Consider the following 21067-nt stretch of genomic DNA (forward strand, 5'->3'; position numbering starts at 1 on the left):
GAAGATGGGAAACGGAGGTTACCAGGGGCTGGGGAAATGGGAGATAGGGAGTTATTCATCAATAGGCGTAAAGTTTCAGTTAAGCAAGATGAAGAATAAGCTCCAGAGATCTGCTGTGCAACACTACCTAGAGTCAACAATCACGTACAAAATTTAACAAAAAATTGTTCGGAGGATAAATCTCACGTTGAAAGGATAGATCTCACGTTAAGTGTTGTTACCACAATAAAAAGTTAAAAAAAAAAAAAAAACTAAACTAAAAAGAGTGGGGCTTTGGAGCTAGAGGCCTGGATTTGAATCCTGGCTTCCCACTGCAGCTCTGTGATCTCGGGCAAGACACATCTCTGTGCATCAGCTTCCTTTTCGTGTCTCAGGGTAATAGTAATACTTCCCCGCAGGGTACCTGAGAAGATTAAATGTATTGTTCTAGGTGAAGCACTTAGCACAGTGCCTAGCACCGTATTAAGCACTAATTAAGGCTACCTATTATTATTCCCGCTAGACTAGGTTTATTAGACACATTCAAGAAGTAATACATTTTACAGGTTTGCTTAAGGGTACCTTGTACGTAACAGCTGAATACATGTGAGGTGCTATAATTACTCCACTGGGCAGTTAAATCCACATTTAAAAGTGCTTTGTCACTTTTGGTGTATCTTACACTCATTTAAGTCTTGAGCTATTTGACTTTTCATATTTTTACAGCTTCCTATTTCTACTGGGTTGTAAATAGGCTGAAGGTAAAGTCCAGGACATGTGCCTTTTTACAGTCCCACCAGCACTGTTCTATATATGTAGCCTGGACTCCACCTACATTTAGGGCAGAGAATTAATACGGTTTAAAGGAAGACCCTTCCACAGACTACCTCGTCCAGCCCCCTGCTGACTGGTTCACTTAAACACACAGAAAGGGCTCATTTCAGAATGAGTCACTCTTATTTACAAAGTACTAAGCGAAAGTTTCCACTTGAAATAGTGACCGTGTGCATCACCCCCTCACTTTCCAAATCAGGAGAAAATGACCAGACTCCTCCTGCATCCCGCCTGTCCACCACCCAGAGCAGATGCCACCAGAATTTCAGGTTATTTCTGACGACAGACTCTTCTTAGTGCTTAGAGGAGATTCCTCTATATTTAAGAATGCTTACCAGTCTTCTGGCTGCCACTCCAAATCCAAGAAACTAGATTTCTTTCAGCTTCATTGACTTTTTATTAAGGGAACAAGCAGTTTTCTTCTGGCAGGGAAACCATGCAGCAGGTGCGTACTTCTGTAGAGGAAATTTAAACCAGATACCTATCCCTGCACACAACTCATTATTCTTTTAAAGAGGGGCAGGCCTCAGAACCTTCCAAGAGGGTGATTCCACCCCTAGAGGTGGCATTCTGTATTGGCAACCACCAAGAGGTTGCCTGGGAAACCCTGTTCAGAGACAGCTGTGTCACTTTTAAAACAAACTTCTCCCTTTAAGAGCTAATGTGTATTATTACAATTCTGTGTCATGCAGTGGTTTGGAGCTTTTGTTTTTATACTATGAGAATAATTTTTTCCTGTTTTCTGATGACTAAACAACCATGGTATTGTATAAAGTTAGGAAAACTTAGAAAACTTTAAAAAGGAAAATTAAAACCATCTGTAATCCCCTAACCCAATGGTAACTACTGATGAGATTTTACTGTATTTCTTTTTTTTCTCTAGCATTGCTTGGGATTTTAAAACAAATTTGGAACTATGCTTAATATTATGCAAGGATAGCTATCTTCATACTTATTCTTTAATTAAAACATTCCCCTCTACACACTTTAAACACTGAATATTTTAACTTCTGTACTTAATATTTTTATATAAATTTTTGTTTTTTAATTATTTTCTTAGCATAGCTTTATAGAAATAGGATTATTGTGCCAGAAAAGTAAAAAGATTTTTAAGGCTCTTGACACGCAGCCCTGATCTGCTCTCGGCAAATGTTATAATTTGTGCTTTCATCAATGCGGTACATTTCTCTGGACATTCATAGTCATAAAATGCTATATTTGCCATAAGATGTTCACCTTTGCCGATTTGACAAGAAAAACATTCACTCTGTTATTGAATTATTTTCTATTTCTTTGATTATTAATGAGGTTGAATATTTTTCATCTGTTGTCCCTTTTCAAGTCTAAATGGTGAATTGTTCATGTCCTTTATTGTATTTTTAAATGTTTGAATTTTCTTACATTTTCTTGTTTGAAAAAGTACTTAATTTTTTTTTCATATTTGTATTGGTAATTTGTCTTTCTTTTTCTCCCCCAGCTTCATGGTGATATAATTGACATATCACATTGTGTAAGTTTAAAGTGTACAACATGATGATTTGATACAATATGAATATTGTGAAATGATTTGATACAATATGAATATTGTGAAATATGTGGTATTTTATGTCTGGCTTCTTTCCCTCACCATAATGTTTCCAAAGTTTATCAATGCTGTAGAATGTATTAGTATTTCATTCTTTTTTTATGGCCAAATAGTATTCCATGGAATGGATATACCATTTTTGTTTATCCATGCATCACCTGATGGGCATTTAGCATTTTTCTACATGATTTTAGATTTTAAAAATTAAACTTTTTATTTTGAGATCATCACTGATTCACATGTAGGAGTAAGAAATAATAGATCCCTCCAATGGTAACGTCTTGCATAACTATGGTACAATACCACAACCAGGAAATTTACACTGCAACAATACACTGGTTTTTTACAGATTTCACCAGTTTTGCCTAATATTGTGGTTTAGCTCTAGTTAATTTTATCACATGTGTACATTTGTGTAATCACCCCTGCAGACAAGACACAGATAGATTCCACACCAAAGAATCCATTGTGCTGCTCTCTTATAACATTCAGCTCCCTTCTCACCCTATTCTGAATCCCTGTAAACCACTAATCTGTTCCCCATCTCTATAACTGTCATTTTAAATTATATATTTTAAAAATTATATGTATAAATTGACTCATACAGTATGTAACCCTCTGAGATTGTTTTTTCTCCACTCAGTATATATCCTTTAAGATCCATCCAAGGAGTTTTATCGGTAGTTCATTCTTTTTATTACTGAATAGTGTTCCATTGTACGAATGTACCACACTTTGTTTAATCATTCATCTGTTGAAGGATATTTGGATTGTTTCCAGTTTGGAGTTAACATGAATAAAGGCGCGATGAGCATTTGTGTATATGCCTTTGTGTGAATGTAAGTTTTCACTTCTCTGGGATAAAAGTCCAACAATGCAGCTGGTGGGTTGTATGATAATTACATGTTTGGTTTATAAGCAGTTAATTATTTTCCAGAGTAGTTTTACCATATTAGATTTCCATCAGGATTGTATGAGTGATTCACTTTCTCCACATCACTGTCAGCATCTCCTTCTAGGCACCATGGTTTCTGATGAGAAATCCAATGTCATGCAAGTCATTGCTCCGTTATAGGTAATGTGTCCTTGCTAACTACTTTTAAGATTTGTTTGCCTTTAATTTGGAGAAGTTTGTGATGTGTCTTTGCATGGATTTCTTTGGGTTATCTTGTTTGCGGTTCACTCAGCTTCTTGAATCTATAGGTTTATGCCTTTGGCCAAATTTGGTAAACTTTCAGACACTTTATTTTAATATTTTTTTAGCCATAGACTTTTTCTTCTCTCCTTCTGGGACTCCGATGACAAGAATGCTAGATCTCTCATTATTGTCCCAGAGGCCCTCGAGGCTATCACTTTTTAATTTCAGTCTATTTTGTGTTTAGCAGATTGGGTAATTTCTATTGATCTATCTTCAGTTCACAAATTCATTTCACTGTCATCTCCCTTCTGATATGTAGCCCATCCGTGAGGTTTTGGGTTTTTTTAAAATTTCAGTTGTTGTAGTTTTCAGTTCTAACATTTCCATTTGTTCTTTTTTTTAAAGATTTTATTTATTTATTTGTGCCAGGTCTTAGTTGAGGCAGGCAGGCCCCTTAGTTGTGGCTCCAGGGCTCTTAGTTGTGGCTTGCTGGCTCTTTAGTTGTGGCACGTGGGCTCCTTAGTTGTGGCATGTGAACTCCTAGTTGCGGCATGCATGTGGGATCTAGTTCCCCGACCAGGGATTTAACTCGGGCCCCCTGTATTGGAAGCGCGGAGCCTTATCCACTGCGCCACCAGGGAAGTCCCCTTATTTCTTCCTTGTATCTTTGTTTTGCTGGGACTTTCTCATTTGTTTCTTTCCTTCCCCAGTCCTGGATTCAGTCTTTTCTCCAACGAGCATGCTGAATCAGGGGTGGCCGAGAGGTTTGTCCTCACCCCCAACCCCCTCCCAAATGGCCAGCTGGCTAACAGCCAGATGCACCTTCATGCCCTCGCCCAAGACACCACAGGCATGTACACCCAGCCCCAACCATTCCTGAGTGCCCAGGCCTTGGCTAGAGTGTCCACAGGGTGGGAGCAGGGAGACCAAGAACCTAGCCTGGGGTTTGAGGAGGGGGAGACAGGACTGTGCATGAGTTGGACTCCAAGCGCCCATTAGGCTCCACTGTCCCATCAGGCTTCACTTGAAAGCACAAATTCAAAGATAAAATTAAGAATTCCAAAATGGCAAAGATAGAGCATTAAAGTCCAAGTGCAGGGAACTTCTGGGCACAATCCCCGTGTATGTTTATTCTTTTGTTTCTCACTCAATTTTGTAATTTTGTTTCATATAAATGCTAAAAGCTCTTGTTACTTATAGGTGATTTATATTTGTTTCTATTGTGAATAAAATTTTCCCATTATAATTTGCTAACTGGCTAGTAATGAGAATATAGAAAAGTCATTTTTTAGTTACTTTTGATGGCTATTTTAGTATTTCTTATCTCACCACTTTAGTAAAATTTAGTAAAGTTTCAGTATCAGTTCTTAGGTTTTCTACATATAAGTCATGTGAAGTAAGTCAGAAAGAGAAAGACAAATACCGTATGCTAACACATATATATGGAATTTAAGAAAAACAAATGTCATGAAGAACCTAGGGGTAAGACAGGAATAAAGACACAGACCTACTAGAGAATGGACTTGAGGATACAGGGAGGGGGAAGGGTAAGCTGGGACGAAGTGAGAGAGTGGCATGGACATATACACACTACCAAACGTAAGGTAGATAGCTAGTGGGAAGCAGCCGCATAGCACAGGGAGATCAGCTCGGTGCTTTGTGACCACCTAGAGGGGTGGGATAGGGAGGGTGGGAGGGAGGGAGACGCAAGAGGGAAGAGATATGGGAACATATGTATATGTATAACTGATTCACTTTGTTATAAAGCAGAAACTAACACACCATTGTAAAGCAATTATACTCCAATAAAGATGTAAAAAAAAAAAAAGTCACGTACAAGTAACAGCGATCACTTGAGCACTTAGCATTGCTAGGTACTGTTCTAAGTCATTTAATCCTCACAACCCTTTGAAGCAGGTACCATTATTACCCCCATTTCACAGATGAGGAATGTGAAACATGAGAGGCTTGCCCACGGCCAAAGAGATAATAAGTAAGTGGCAGAGTCTAAATTCAAAACCAAATCCAAGCCTTTTAGCTGGAGTCCATGTCCTCAAACACCATGCTATAATAACTGTATATTGATTAGATTAACCCCCTTGATTTCTGTCTGAAGACTGAGTGCCTTTTTCTGACTGCGTCAGAAAAAGGCTAATTGTAGTGACAGCAAATATCCTTCTCTTGTTCTTAATTTTAATTAATTTAATGCCTGTTTCATTTTTAAGTATGATAATGATGGCTGTGGCTTAAAAGGGAAACCTTTATAACATGAGAATACTAATAATGTCTATTTTCCTAAGATGAAGAACCAAGAATTAACCTATTTGCAAGAGGAATGGATCAGGAAACTTTATTGATAAGGACTTCTGTTCCAAAAGTTTATTCTAATCACATTTATAGTACATAAAATATCAATACTTTCTTGTTGAGAAAACAAACTCTGGCCATAGTACTGATGCTGACTTAAGAGAAATATAAGAGTCCAAATATGAAGAACTCAACCAATATGAGATATATACAAAAAAACAGTTCAACGATTTACTTTAAACATAGGTAAGAAGTCAAGAGAAGACAGCTTTTTGGGGAGGCTGATATGCATTTTATTTAACAAACATAATGTACAACGACTAAAAGAACGGTATATTCCCAGGAGAATTAAGAGTGTGTATACCTGGATTAGCACCTAGAAAGTACATAGAAAAGAAAAAAGAGGAAAGCTTTCTACGAAGACCATCTGGGCCCAGGTTTCTATGAGCAGATTCTCCCTGTATTTGATGGTAACTCATTACATTCCAAGTCAGCTTGGCTATCAGCTGACTCAGTTAACTGCTTCATGTCTTCAGTGCTTTAGGACAACAGATGTGTCAACGTGATGGATTTTATATGTTAGTTTAAGTAAAGGGTAAAAAGTTTTATACCCACCCCAGTTTTATTCCAAAACTACTGCACTACAGATCTGTGGCACACCATTAGGAAGATACTGGAAAAGCAAAGGAAGCTTTCTTAACTGCTTGTGTGATGCGATCTTGTTCAAAAATGGTGCCCTGGGAATTACAGTTTCACAGGTACACTGAGAATCTGTAGAAACCACTGAATGCAAGGAGGATCATAATGGCGTATTTAGGCTATGAAAGGTTCCATTAGGGTTAGAAAAGGTCCCACGCTGCCAGGGGCTGCGAAGCCTCACTGCGTAAGCGATCAGCTCACGCCACACTGTGCATTTAGTGCAATATTCTTTGGTTACATCGTACTACCCACCAGGAGGAAAACGCCTTTGCTTACAAAGCAGATCAGTAGTTCCTAACCGGGGGCAATTCTGTCCCCCAGGAGACATTTGGCAATGTCTGGAGATGATTTTTCACAACTGGGGGGGGGTTGCTACTAGCATCTAGTGGGTGTAGAGGCCAGGGACCCCGCTAAACACCCTACAATGCATGGGGCGGCACTCAAACAAAAACGTCCTCAGGCTCCAAACAGTACTGAGGTTGAGAAATCCTGAAAGAGGCTTATATGATGTGTGTCTGGGTTGTCCATAAAGTCAGAATTACACCATGGAGGCAGAAAGGCCCCCCTGCACTTTAAAGCTCAGAGGGGTTCCCCGTCAGCTCTCATCTGCAGAGACCTATTCAGTCCTGTCTTCTGACCCAGACCCAGGGCCACCTCCCTTACCAAGAGCTCAGTAAATATTTGCTGAATGAAAGGAGGAAAGAGGTGCCGAAAGCATGGTTCAGCCTTCAATTGACAAGTTACTTCAGTAACTTTCCATGACCTAAAAAGTATCCTCAACCTCAATAGTGTCACATTCTCTGACTGTACAGGACCTCGAAGTTAGGGCTAACACATTGTAACGATGGAGTTAACATTTTAGGGGAGTATGTCTAAATACTTCTAGATTCATTTTAGTGGGGCAAACCAAATAAAATGGTGTTAAAGGCAAACATTCAATATACTTCATTTTAAACTTAAAAAAAAAATTAACACATGAAATGCCATGCACAGCAGACACCATTCCTTTTTTTTACATATTTACAATTTTACATATTTACTTAGCAATATATCTTCTATCTTTACAATTATAAAATTATTTTAAACTGTAGAACAGTGGTACCGTTGTATTTTCTTAAACATACATTTTTGTAGCATTCATTTGTTTTATCCTTTAAAAGGCAATTATTTAACCAAATCCAAAACACACTGAATGCCACAGAGAAAGCACGTAGGAAAATCATGGAGAAAAAACAGATTTGCAGACAAAACTTTCAAACAAGTCTTAAATGAATCTATTCAGTGACTCAAATAAATAGTACTTTTTTTTACTAAGTCTCCCCAGACAGGAAAAACAAAACAAAATGAACAAAACAATCCCCACAAACTGTACCTTTAAAAATGCTCTGATATTTACAAGCAATTAAGTTATACTCTAGACCCCAATCAGTGGACTGTAGTAAGGGCTGGCTATAATTTAGGCTCAAATAAATACTATCCATGTAAATTTTCATCATCCTGCATAAACTTGAGGTTGCAATGGTGGAGGAAGTTTATCATTTTCAACATTTTCAGAGTCAATAGAAGCTAAAGACTGATTTGGGGGCCTAATTTCAAGCGGGTATTTCTCAACAATGTCTTGAACCTCTTTTGCGATTCCATCCGTCCAATCTATTAGGTCTTTCTCAAGCTTCTTGGCTTCATTCATAATCCTTTCCTGCCGTTCATTCAATTGAGACAGGAGATCCAAATTCTTATACATCTGCTTAACACCTAAGCAAGCATCAGGAGACCAATTCTCAGATTCCTGCTTCCTGGGAGAAGTCTGGCCAGACATGTATCGATCAAAATCTTCCTGACTTAAATTCAAAGATTGAGCGTCTAATTTCTCAATGAAAGCCACGGCACAACACTATAAATATAAAGAAGAGAATGTTATTTATTATAGTTCTATGAGGAAAGCTACAAATATTCAAATAGAATGTTAAAAATCCTTTTATTATGGAGAATTTAAAACAGAATCAAGTCGACAAAATAATCTCATGAGCCTCCATGGACTTTCACAGCCACTCATGTTGTTTCCTTTATACTCCCATCTGCAATAATACATTTCTTCCTTAAAAAAAATAAAATTAAATCTAATTGTCATCTCCATCGAGTCTGTTAGAAATTCCGTCCTCTCCTTGGGTTGTTCGCAGGTCCTAGGGTCTTGTACAGAGTGAAATATTTGAAGAGGCACCTTCAGTATTTGTTCTGCAATGGTTATCACAGAGTTTCCTGTGTGGTTCCTTGAGGTCAGAGGCTCTCTGCTTCCCTGCCATGCTGCAGGGCAGAGGAATCCCTGTTGTGGCCAGGAGCTCCACGGCCAAGGATCTGGGGGCCATGCCCCGTAAGGCCCTTTGCTTCTGAGGCCGTGCCAGCTCCACAAGGCCCACCCAGCGCACGGCCAGCCACTGAGCATGTCCTCAGGTACTGGTGTGGCACACAGATCTTTGGTCCTCAAAGAGAGATTTTAACATCAAACGGTTAAAAGAATAAGCTTAGAAATCAGACAGCCTGAGTGAATTGCCACCTCTGTCACTTTGACAGCCCAGAGTTGTGTGACCCTAGAAAAGTTACCTTAGCTCTCTGTGGTTTCCGCATCTGTAAAATGCGGGAAATACCACCCAGATGTATTGTGAGAATTAAACAACATAACACATGTAACATGCTTAGCTCACAGGTCTGTAGTAAGCAATGAATAAATGGTAGCAATTATTAGTACAACAAATGCAAATGTTGAGTGACATAGACATGGTAGTTATACTTTCTTATATTAATTAAATTTTTCTACAAGGAGCACATACCATTTTCACACTTTTTTAAAAAAAGCTATTTTCATAAGAAAAACATGCACTATAAACAGGAGAAAATAGGCAGCTCTCAGAATTTCTTCTGAGAAACTTATTCATGGGATCTTACCTTATTATTCATAAAAAAGCGAATCACCTCCTTAAAGAATATTTAGCAAATCTATTTCAACAGACTCATCTGATGATAATGTGCCCATCTGACCCTTCCCCATGGGCTCACACTATGTGTGTGGAATCGCTACAGCCCATTATCTGGAAAGAGGAGGCATCTAAGACGATTCTAACATTCCTGGCTTAGGGGAGTAGATGTGTGGTACTGCCACTAATGGAGATAGTGTATATTGGAAAAGAAAGAAACATTTGATGGGAAAGCAGTTTCAGTTTTGAACAAATTAAATCTGAGGCGCGATAAACAGCTGGGAGTGGAGCTCAGTGTGAGGTCAAAACAGGTGACCTGCGGGTCCTCACTGTACAGGTGACCGGCAGAATTACGACCAGAGGAGACAGTCTAGGGAGAGAGATGCACAGAGGACAGAACCCCAGGGAATAACTCATTCTAGGGGAAGTGGAGGACACGAGGCCTAAGAAGAACCCAGGAGGATGGAGTGGAATTATGGAAGCCAAGGCGCATGAGAAGTTCCAGAAGGAAGGAGTCATGAGGAGTGTTAAAGAAGTGAAGTGAAACTGACAGTTCCCATGAGATTTGGCAACTGGCAGGTTTTTTACTTTTGCCACAGCAGTTTCATTGGGGCAGTGGGAGTAGAAGCCAGACTCTGAGTCAGGCAATGAGAGGATGAAGAAAGAAGATGCAAACACCATTAAGGCTGTAGGTCAGGGGGCTGGGAGGCTGCAGGGTGCAGGTGATTCAAGTACCCATCTTTTTTAGACAATTCACCAGAAATGCTTCCTTATGTAACCTGGCCTCCCCTGCCTACCTATCACCCTGTACAACTTCCAGCACAGGAAACAGAGAACACAGGGTGTCTCGAGGCTCAAACTCACTGGCTTGACAATAAATCTAGTCTAAAGCAAACAAGCAGTAGTCCAGTGGTCAGTAAAAGGAAGTATTCTGCCTTATAACTGAGATGTGCATACTTCACTACTGTTCTGCCTAGAGTTAATTAGCACTGTAGAAAAACAACAGCTGAAAATCATTTCACATCCTCTAACCTGATGCTTTCTTAAAATACCTCAGTATTCAGTTTTAAGATATAACTTGTAAAAATAAAACAAAAAATAAATATTAAGTCTTTTAATAAAGGAAACAGTCCAAGATCTGACTTACTCATGGTTGAAACAACCAACTAAGTGAAAGGCTCTTATACCCAGGAGCCCAGAGGCAAATGCCCAGCAGCAGCAGAGACCCCTCAATGTGGCCGTCATGTGTCCTGTAGGGGAACCACAATGGCTAAGTCCCAGGAGGTGGCATGTGTGCATGGCCTGGTCACATGTGCTCTGTGACACCAAGCAAGCATCCTCAGCTATGCTGACCCCTCAACTCAGAAGCACTAATGTGTCACAGGCCTGTGAGTGACCTGTCACATCCTTAAAATAAATACTTTCTTGCTTCTTCTCCGTAACACCAAGAAATCAAATACTCACCAGGTTGGTGAAATAGTAGCCATCCTCTCCAGTCATCAATCGGCTTGGGTTGCAGAAGCGGGTGATATACTGGATATTGGACTGAAGGCGTGGGGGGTTGCCCTTCAGAACAATGTAGATGAGAGTGGGTAAGAAGTCATCAGCTGAAGCTGGCTCGTTCTTGGTGACCTTGATGGCATTGAAGATGTGCTTGCTGCACTTGGTGATGCAGGCCAACTTATCCCGGGGCACACGCTTAGAATCCATTTCAATGATATCTGTAAAGGAGAAAAGATGCTGCTTCCAGTGAGAAAGTCATTACATCAAAGAGGCATTGGGATAATCATATTTTATCTACTAAGTTACAGAGGTACCCTCGCTAACCCCTTCTCCACCAGTTAACTTAGTGTATGAAAAGCTTAGACTGTAACAACAGTAGATACTAGCTCACACTTAGGGAACACATGACGATGAGCCAGGCCCTACTCACTGTGCTCTACAAGCATATTTCTCTCCATCCCCAGATTATGCACGTGCACTATTATCATTAAGGGAACTGAGGTTCAGAAAGGTTCAGTGATTTGCCCCAGATCATACAATAAAAAGGGACATAGGGGGGATCTGAAGTCAAATCTATCTGACTCTAAAGCCCATTCTTTTAATCATGATGGTACAAGTGTTTATGAGGTCCACAGAGAAATAAGCAGAGTCTCTTTACTGTTTTTTTTCCTCTTAATACATTGTATAACTCAGTTTAGAAGGCCTCATTTGCATAATGCTTTTTAGAAATGTGGCTACTATATTGATACAAGGCATCTCTGTACTGGATATCAAAGTGCAAGCGGCTGAAATCCATCACATGGAGGTCCATGGTGGCCAGTCCTCGTGGCATGTAAATCTCCACTAGCAGCGAATATCTACAACACCTTTATGATACTTATAACCTGCTGGTTAGCAGAGAGGATGAGCATGGGTATACATTTAACCTCATAAACAATATTTTATTTCTCACAGAAATATTTCACTGCCCTTAACTACCACTAAGTCCATCTGGTGGGCTCTTATAAGTTCATTCTTTGTCACAAAGACTAGGGGGCAATGAGGAATAATCAAGTGCAAACTCAGCACTGTCAGAACAACACAAGAGGAGGGCAGGTGTGTGCCTTTGAAGATGGACACATCGGTTGCAGTCTAGAACATCATGAAAGAAAAGAGCTGAGGCAGCTTAATTTGACACCAATTTCTTGCCATTAGCAGGAATATAAGTTCCAGATTTACATGGGATGGTGGTACATGCCAAAAAGTTCTTTCTGCTCTTAGCTCTCATCCCTGAGGTCAGCTACCTGGGGAAACCCTCACAGGACCACCAGCCATGGAAGACTAATGTGTGTGGAACAGGAACGCTGGACAGTGCAGAGGCCTGATTGTAACTTATTAATATTTCCATTCCCCCACTTACCTGTCTATTGTATGAATGATATAATTTTTGTTTTATTGTTTAGTTCCTTTAATCTTTTAATTCTGGGTTGTAATTATTGTTACTATGTCTCAGTCTATTTCTTTTTCTATTTAAATAGAACTTATTACCAAAAAGATCTGGGGAAATGTATATATTTTATACCATTTTCATCCTATTTAGCCTTCTGCCTTTTACTGTTGGTTTTCATTCTCTATTTCAAACATTTAACCATTTTCTCATTAATCTTTATTCTTTAAGTTTTAAAATGAATGAAATGTGAATTACACGCATACATCATGTTATTACACTTCACAGATATTGTGCTTTTTAAAGATTGAAGGTTTGTGGCAACCTGCGTCAAGCAAGTCTCTTAGCACCATTTTTCCAACAGCATTTGCTCATTTCATGTCTCTGTGTCACATTTTGGTAATTCTTGCATATTTCAAACCTTTTCATTACTATTATATTTGCTATCATGATCTGTGATCTTTGATGTTATCATAGTAACTGCTTTGGCATTTTTAGCAATAAAGTATTTTTTAATTAAGGTATGTATATTGTTTTTTAAGACATAATGCTATTGCACACTGAATAGACTACAGTCTAGTGTAAACATAACTGGGAAACCAAAAAATTCGTGTGACTCACTTTATTGCGATATTTGCTTTATTGCAGTGGTCAGGAACCGAACCCGCAATATCTCCGAGGCCTATCTGTACTTTTTATCTGGATGCATGTGTAGCTGCCACTGCCAAGGAGCAGGGACAGTAGTGTAAAAAGGAAGAGAACAGAAGGAAAAGGAAGGAGAATAAAGGGGAAAACCCAAGGGATTTCTCCCACACTCTTCATCTTGTTGTGAACACCACCCTTCCTAAGTATCCTTTAGTCTGAGAGAAGTTTCTTTTAGTTTCTGGATCGCCCACCCCAATGAGCAGTTCCATGATTTGCACTGCGCTAAAGTCTAAACTAGGAGACATGGAAAGAAAAGTAAACAAAACAGGAAACTCACCACTGTATTAGTTGTTCCTCTAGTAATGACCTTCCCTTCCCAATCTACCTGCTATTATTTACTTTTCAGAGTCCTCAGATACTGCTTTGCACCTTCTGTTCAGGGCTTTTAATTAGTATGAAAGATAGGGTTGAGTGTGGGTACTCTATCTTAGCAGATGTCCAGGCTTATCTTTAATGGGGTTTTGAAAACAAAGTAGGCTATACTTCTAGGTCAGTCAACCTGGGCACTACTGACATCTGGACTGGATAATTCTGTTGTAGTGGACTGTCCTGTGCACTGCAGGATATTTAGTAGCATCCGGGGGTTCCACTCACTAGAAGACAGAGGTCAACAGAAATGGCAAAGGCCTCAGCTCAGTGTATTTATAAACAAAACTGACAGTCCTCATTAGTAGCACACAGGACAATTTGGAGAAATTTCACTGATTATCTCCATATTTAAGACCGTTGTTACAGACTGTCCTTTCTAAGGCTGACAAGTTTAGAGTAGGAAGAAAGTGATCATATAAACTTTGGTCCTCAGAGACAGAATGTGTCTGCACTTGGATTGGCAAGAAGAGGGGGCTAAGATGAGAGAGTAAGAAGGCTTTTAAAATTTTGTGGCTGTATTTTTACTATCAAAAGATCTCTTGAAACACCATCTTAGATGCCTCAAGAGAAAAGTTCCACCTCTCAAATTCTTTTTTAACATCTTTATTGGAGTATAGTTGTTTTACAATGGTGTGTTAGTTTCAGCTGTATAACAAAGTGAATCAGCTATACGTGTACATATATCCCCATATCTCCTTCCTCTTGCGTCTCCCTCCCCTCCTCCCTATCTCCCTCCCACCCTCCAAGCTTTGTGACCACCTAGAGGGGTCACAAAGCACGGAGCTCATCTCCCTGTGCTATGCGGCTGCTTCCCACTAGCTATCTATTTTCCGTTTGGTAGTGTATATATGTCCATGCCACTCTCTCACTTCGTCTCAGCTTACCCTTCCCCCTCCCCATGTCCTCAAGTCCATTCTCTACGTCTGCGTCTTTATTCCTGTACTGCCCCTAGGTTCTTCAGAACCATTTTTTTGGGAAAACTTAAGTACAAGTTTCAGGCTTCATCTTTGATCTCTTACAGATGTTCCCTGAGCAAAAGATGGGGTTGGAGGTGGGTCTTGACCCAAAGTAGTCATTCATGGGACCCATGAGTAGCCTAGAAGAAAAGCTCTGCACAACAAAGTGGACAGTATTTAGTGAGGCCAATTAAACTCTACAAAGGGAAATACAGAAAATAATTCATTTCTTAATGAGAGCTGAAATGCAAAGCCGTACAAAGAGAAGCAGAACCTGAGAAAGTGGAAGAATCATGTTAACCGGGAGATAATTCAGTCCCTAGAGGGGCCTTGAAGCTAAGTTTCTGTGACAGCCTCACCTCCCTTCCAACCCTGAGAGTATCTTAAGCAAACCACCCCCCCCCCATTTCTTCCTGTAACTTGAGTCTCTGGTTCTGAAAACCAGCGGAGCCTACTTAATGGCGCGCCTCCAGCATGGCTAACATCAGCTGGCCCACTCTCCTTCCCAGCAGAATTTCATTAACAATCTCTAAAGCATCAAGTCTTTCCAACTCTTCTCCTTAATTAAGAAGTTGGGCAAGTTGGATGTCTTCTCCATTAGGAGCGTTTATTTTTGTTTTTCTGGGTTTTTTTTAAACTTTTGTGTTGCACTTCTGCTGGATTATTCCTATGAATAAGAAACAGAAATCTTATTAGATGCCTGGACCTGTCCAGAATGTCAGAGCCACATCGATTTAGGGCACTTCATTTACTTCTTGAACAAACCAGAAAAGTAATTCAAAGCACATCTCTGATGAACAACTAATTAGAGGCATCATTTTTTTTTAAGCTTTATGATCTTGTCATAGACAAAGATTTCTTAGATTTCTTAAAAAATACACACACACACACACACACACACATATATATATATTTTTAATTTAGTTGTGCTGGGTCTTAGTTGCGGCTCACTGGCTCCTTAGTTGCGGCACATGGGCTCCTTAGTGGTGGCTTGCGGGCTCCTTAGTTGTGGCATGCGAACTCTTAGCTGCAGCATGCATGTGGCATCTAGATCCCCGACCAGGGATCGAACCTGGGAGGGCAGAGTCTTAACCACTGAGCCACCAGTGAAGTCCCTAGAGGCATCATTTTAATATATAATTCTAGCTTGGGCATGACCCTACCTCACCAATTCCACCTCTCAAAATTATTTTGAATATATAAATGCAACTGACTTTTAAGAAATTTACCCTAGCTGTATTTGGCTTTAGTTCAATGCTCAAGAAATAAGTCATGGAAAATGAAGGGGGAAAGTGGTTTACCTGCCAATCTGCATGCTTCAAATTCATAAAACTAACACTCTTAAATCACTTTTACCACATTCCAACACAGCTTTGGCAGTTTGCATTTTAAAAGTACTTTAGGAAGACTGTCTTTTTACTCACTGAAATAAGTATAGATTTATAAAGCCAAATGCTAACTTCAAGGGAAAAGCATCCAAATATAAAAGCTCTCAGTCTCACTGACCTGTAATTGCTTTCACCACCATATCAGACACTTCTGGAATTTCTTCATTAACAGGGACACAAAGCATCTGAGGTGTAACCCAGTGCAGGGCTCTACCGAGAGAGAGAAAGAGAGAGAGACAGTGAAAAAAAGTCCCAAGGATGGACTGTAAGCAATTACCTTGCCATTTCCTCAGTTAAGGGAATGGGGATGGGGCACCACTGACTAATCAGGCAATCCTAGGCACACGCACATACTAGGAGCTCAGCTGATGTGCTGAAGTAACTGGAATCCTAAAACAAGGCTTCTCTTCTGCACTTATCACAAGAAAGCAGAAGACAATTTTACTAGCTGAAATGAGATTATACTATGATTGAAAAGCACTTGATACTTGAATGAGGATCTGAGAAGCCTCTGCTGCTCCCTGGCCTTACTGTTGCCTTTTTGGCTCTGCCCTCGACTTCTGAGGCACACCAGAGCCTGAGTAAGAGGTCAACAAGCATGTGTCACCTCTGCCTGAATCACTGACATTCCTGGTCACATGCTACCTCTGCTCCAGAGATTCTGCTGCTGACCCTCACCACTTGCTTGACTAACACTCTCACCCTGCACCTCAGTCCAAAGCCCACCTAGTTACTTCTGGCTCTGTCTTCCATCTTCCCAAGATCAACTCCTCACTTCTGGTGAGACATCATCAAGTACAAAGCTACCAATTACCAGCCCCGCTGTCTGGGAACCCCATTTGCAATTCCTAGGTCCCTCTCCTCCAGAAGCACCTCATCATGCTCAGGCTTGGCCCTGTTCCCACATGTAGACGGCCTCTTTCCTCAGTGTTTTGCTGCCATTGGAATGCAGAGCACTGGGGCTCACTCTTCTGGTCATGGAAGAGTGGGTGCTTTGCGAAGTGTTAGCAACCCAGTGGTAGCGGAAAGATGCGACTGGAGGAATGGCTGAATCATATCACAAGCACCCGTGGTAGGAATGAGGAAAAACGACACACACTGCCCTGATATGGATACTCACAGCTTCCTGCCTGACAAGATAGTTAGTGCAGTGAAATGAGAAAACAATGAAATTTCCTCCTGTTCCTTGGAGATTTTGGGGATTTAAACAGTCTCACATATCAAACACGGTTCTTATTTAAAGCTGCCTGGATTCAAATGAATAAGCAAGATGGTGACTTAAGCCTTTTCATCCTGTCAATTTACCACATTCCTTTTCTTTCTGACACCACAAAGGAGTTTATACGCTAAGGATGGCAGGTACCTAAGCTGTTACTTGCTCTGAAGGTTTGAAACTCAAGTGTCCTGTTTTCCTGCAATGTGTTCTTCCAACAGGAGGTAGTAAATAAATAACAACAAGAAAAAGCAGAACAATCAGCTACCTGATCCTTTTTTGAATAGCGAGATCTTTCTTCTCATCATCAGTAGTTTCTGGACAGAACACATATTTATAGAGACGAGTCATGATGTACTTTTCAATCTGATCCATTATCTTCTCAACTCTTTCTGGAGGCACTGAAATATCCAAATGGATATTTGAATGAAGGATGAACATTTAAAATTAAAAGTATGTTTTCACAGTACTTTCAATGTAGCAGAAAACTAATTTACCAGAAACACATTAAATATACTCAGAAACAAAAGTATAAGATGTCACATTAAAAAATACCCTTTAAAAAATTACCTCAACTTTTGGGGCTGCCTTTTATAGAACCCCTACTTCTAACTTAAGCTGTATGGCAGGACCTAACAGTTGTACACCCTGCCAAGTGGGAAGACCTCAGCATGGGTCATTCCCTACTGCTACATTAGAAAAGCACATGAAATTCCCAAGACTGATGAATGCTGGCAAGACTCACCCTTTCATTTTTCTGAGGTTTCCTATGAAACCTTAGGGGTTGCTCTGAGGTATACATATACGGCAGATTTCTCAGATATACATGTACGCTAAGTACACCCTAAAATCTACATCAATGCAAGTCAAATTCAAGAAGAATCCCTAAAAACCTACAGCACGGCCAGTGGTTCTCAATTTCTTTCCTGCCCCAACTCACATGAGGAACACAGGGTCATGAACAACGACTCACCAAGATGGCAATTCCAAGATGGGGGTTTCATTTAGAAGCCTCCCAAGGGGTTTTAGTCTGTCCCTATCCCTAATGAAATTATTAAACATTGCTCAAGAAATTATCCAATTGCTTAATTATCTTGGAATGATATACATGGTGGTATTCAAAGACACTGTTAAGTATAACACCAGCTACCTGAATGTCAGTGGAGTAATTTACAGAACAGAGCAGGCAAACCAACCAAGCCTTTTGAGAAAGAGGGAAACTGCTAAGAGACTCAGCAGTAGGCCCTAGCAAATACCAGCAATCCCTCAAAGGCAGGCTAACAAGGTATTACCTTTTCCACGAGTCTGCATTCTCTCAGCCACATTCTGGTAAAAATCCTGAGTACACTCTGACTGTTCCTCAATGCTTAAATCCTGAAACAAAGGGACGAAGAGTCTGCTTAGTAGCTGAAGAAAGATCACAAGGAAAGCTCTAAATTTTACGAAACCCACTCCTTGAACTAATCTCAAAAGTACTTACAAATTAAATTAATGCTGCAGGGGAGAAAAGCCTGTCCATTAACATTATTTACAACATTCCATGACCTCTCACTTCTTTTTGCTGTATATACATATTTTTATATGGGTACAATGCATACTTTGATAATTTGCATGTTTATGTACATTTTGATTTATCTAATCTACTTAACCATCTGATGGCTTTATAATATTCCACTATATTAACCGATTTATTTAACCACTTCTACCACTGTGTACTTGGGTTCTTTCCCTTTTTTTGCTAATTATATATTGCAGCTATTAACAACTATGCGAAGACTGTTTCTTTTAGGTTATTTCTTTGTGATTCATTTTCAAAAGCGGCATTAACAGCGTAGTAAGTCTGGACAACTTTACAGCTCTAAACATCCATTGCTAGATATATAACCTTCAGAAACTCCAAGTACAGTCACTAACCATGTAGGTGTGCTTGTTTCTCCACAGCCCCCTCTAACACTGGGCTTTATCATTTTTATTTGGTTTTACTGATTTTATAGGTGTAACACAAATATATATATTCACATATACTTTCTTCCAAAAAATATCTGAAGTCTATATAAAAGATAAACACAGTTCAGCACAATAACCTAGAAAATGATAAACAAAACAAAACACGGACAGAAACAGAAACAGAAAGTAGAGCCAGGAAAGATAACACAAAAATGTATTCCTTGAAGATACAGAAGTTAGCAAAAAGTCAGCCCATAAATTTGTCTCTAACTAAACTTTCTAGCAATCATCACTAAGATGAAAAGAGTCACATAACTGAGTGTCCAAAATGTAAAAGCAAACTAATTCTTCAGGTGAAATTCTGACACCAAAATCAGGAATTTCTGCAAGGGTTCTCATAGATTTCATCACAGATGGGCATGAATACGGCCCAAGACAAATTCCACAGGACTGCTTCTCACAGACCACCTCTGCACAGGCCAATGACACGGGCCAATAAAGCCCCGATGAAGCACGCAGACCCTGATGCTTTGGCTACCTTAGAAAAGATGCCTTGGGGCGAGGGACAGTGACCAAACCTTGCCTATCTGCCTTTACAATGTCTCTCCCGTCGAACCTTCCCTGGTTTGGGTCCTCATTATCTCTCACCTGGAGTTCAGCTGCTCTCCCCACATTTGATCTTTCTCTTCTCAACTGACCATCTTATCTTATGATCTGGTCCCCACTTACCCTGCCAGGTTACCTACTGTTGAGAATCTGCATTTAGTTTTCCCGCCTCTCTAACACTGTGAAATTATTCTCTGTCCAGATGACTTTTTTTTTTTTTCCGGTACGCGGGCCTCTGACTGTTGTGTCCTCTCCCGTTGCGGAGCACAGGCTCCAGACGCGCAGGCTCAGCAGCCATGGCTCACGGGCCTAGCCGCTCCGCAGCACGTGGGATCTTCCTGGACCAGGGCACGAACCTGTGTCCCCTGCATCAGCAGGCGGACTCTCAACCACTGCGCCACCAGGGAAGCCCAGTCCAGGTGACTTTTACTCCTCTCCAATCCTCCAACAGCTGCCCAAGGAAGTTCCACAGTACCTCCTTTAAGGCTCAGTCCACATCTTGCCTCCTCTAAGAAGGTGCCCTCCATTCCCTCGGTCAAAATAACTTGGCAGGCCTCACAGTACTCAGAGCGCTCTGTGACCACCTTGACTGCACACTTGTTACTGCCTGAATGTTTTCTAATACCGTTAAACCTTTCTCTGGTCATTAAGAACAATTCTTCAACAGCTGAATTTAGCTCCTCTCTGTAGGTGAAACAAATCTTAATCAGCATTCTTCTAAGTTTTTTCCTGCTTAGCTCTTTTATTTGGCTGGCATGTAAGGTTCAAAGTATGAAAAACAGACCTTAAATAATCTGCATACAAACTTCCCTTTTTCAGCGGCAATTAGTAAAAAGCAATCCTGTTCCCCTTTGTTTTCCAATTCTCATATAATTTGCTCCTGAGAAACTGAATTTATTTCTGGAATCCCTAGTTTATTTCACTGCTCTCTTTCTCTCTACATATTGAATATATATATATATGAAAATCATATGTAGTTGTGGTAACTTTCATCTTAGTATATTTTGAAGTCTGTTACATTTAGAAACCTTCCCTCACAAACCCTTGCTTCCTTCTTTTTCTAGAATAAACAGTGTAACATTGTAATTTAATATTTTAAGTGTTCATATTGACCTGCAAAGTATTTGTAAGTTTATCTTTTTGTTTTCCTCAGCTAGATCCAGGATATTATACTTCCTCAGCTAAATCCAAGATAAAATCGAGAAACAGTCTTTCAATTCTTTGAATGAGCCTCTAACTTTCTATATTAGATTTATTATTTAATATTTAATCTTTTTATTGCTATTGTCTTTAAAAATTGCTATTTTTAAAAAAATGTGCTAGGCTCTTTAGCTTTTTATCTCTGGCATCTTGTACTATAACTAAATTTTGTGGATTTATCTCACCATGTTGCTAAACTTATACCTCTATTAGTATTCTGTTTTCCCTCGGATTTTCCGGTAA

General features: G+C 39.9%; 1 protein-coding gene across 6 annotated transcripts in view; it reads right to left on the bottom strand.

Annotated features, from left to right (window-relative positions):
- Positions 1 to 6112: 6112 nt before the first annotated feature.
- The window catches only part of RABGEF1 (RAB guanine nucleotide exchange factor 1), an 87289-nt gene continuing 72334 nt past the window's right edge, over positions 6113 to 21067 (bottom strand). For 4 of the 6 annotated variants that reach the window (XM_067705982.1, XM_067705981.1, XM_067705985.1 and 1 more), the window contains 5 exons: positions 18364 to 18445; positions 17340 to 17472; positions 15977 to 16068; positions 10976 to 11232; positions 6113 to 8433 (listed from right to left, as the gene is read on the bottom strand). In XM_067705982.1, coding sequence (XP_067562083.1) covers positions 8035 to 8433; positions 10976 to 11232; positions 15977 to 16068; positions 17340 to 17472; positions 18364 to 18445 — 963 coding nt within the window. In that variant the 3' untranslated portion in view covers positions 6113 to 8034. Of the gene's footprint in view, positions 8434 to 10975; positions 11233 to 14282; positions 15138 to 15976; positions 16069 to 17339; positions 17473 to 18363; positions 18446 to 21067 lie in introns of those variants that run through there. The other 2 variants (XM_067705983.1, XM_067705984.1) reach the window with 2 other exon arrangements.

The sequence above is a fragment of the Pseudorca crassidens genome, chromosome 15 (assembly GCF_039906515.1).
Source record: "Pseudorca crassidens isolate mPseCra1 chromosome 15, mPseCra1.hap1, whole genome shotgun sequence".
NCBI lineage: Eukaryota > Metazoa > Chordata > Mammalia > Artiodactyla > Delphinidae > Pseudorca > Pseudorca crassidens.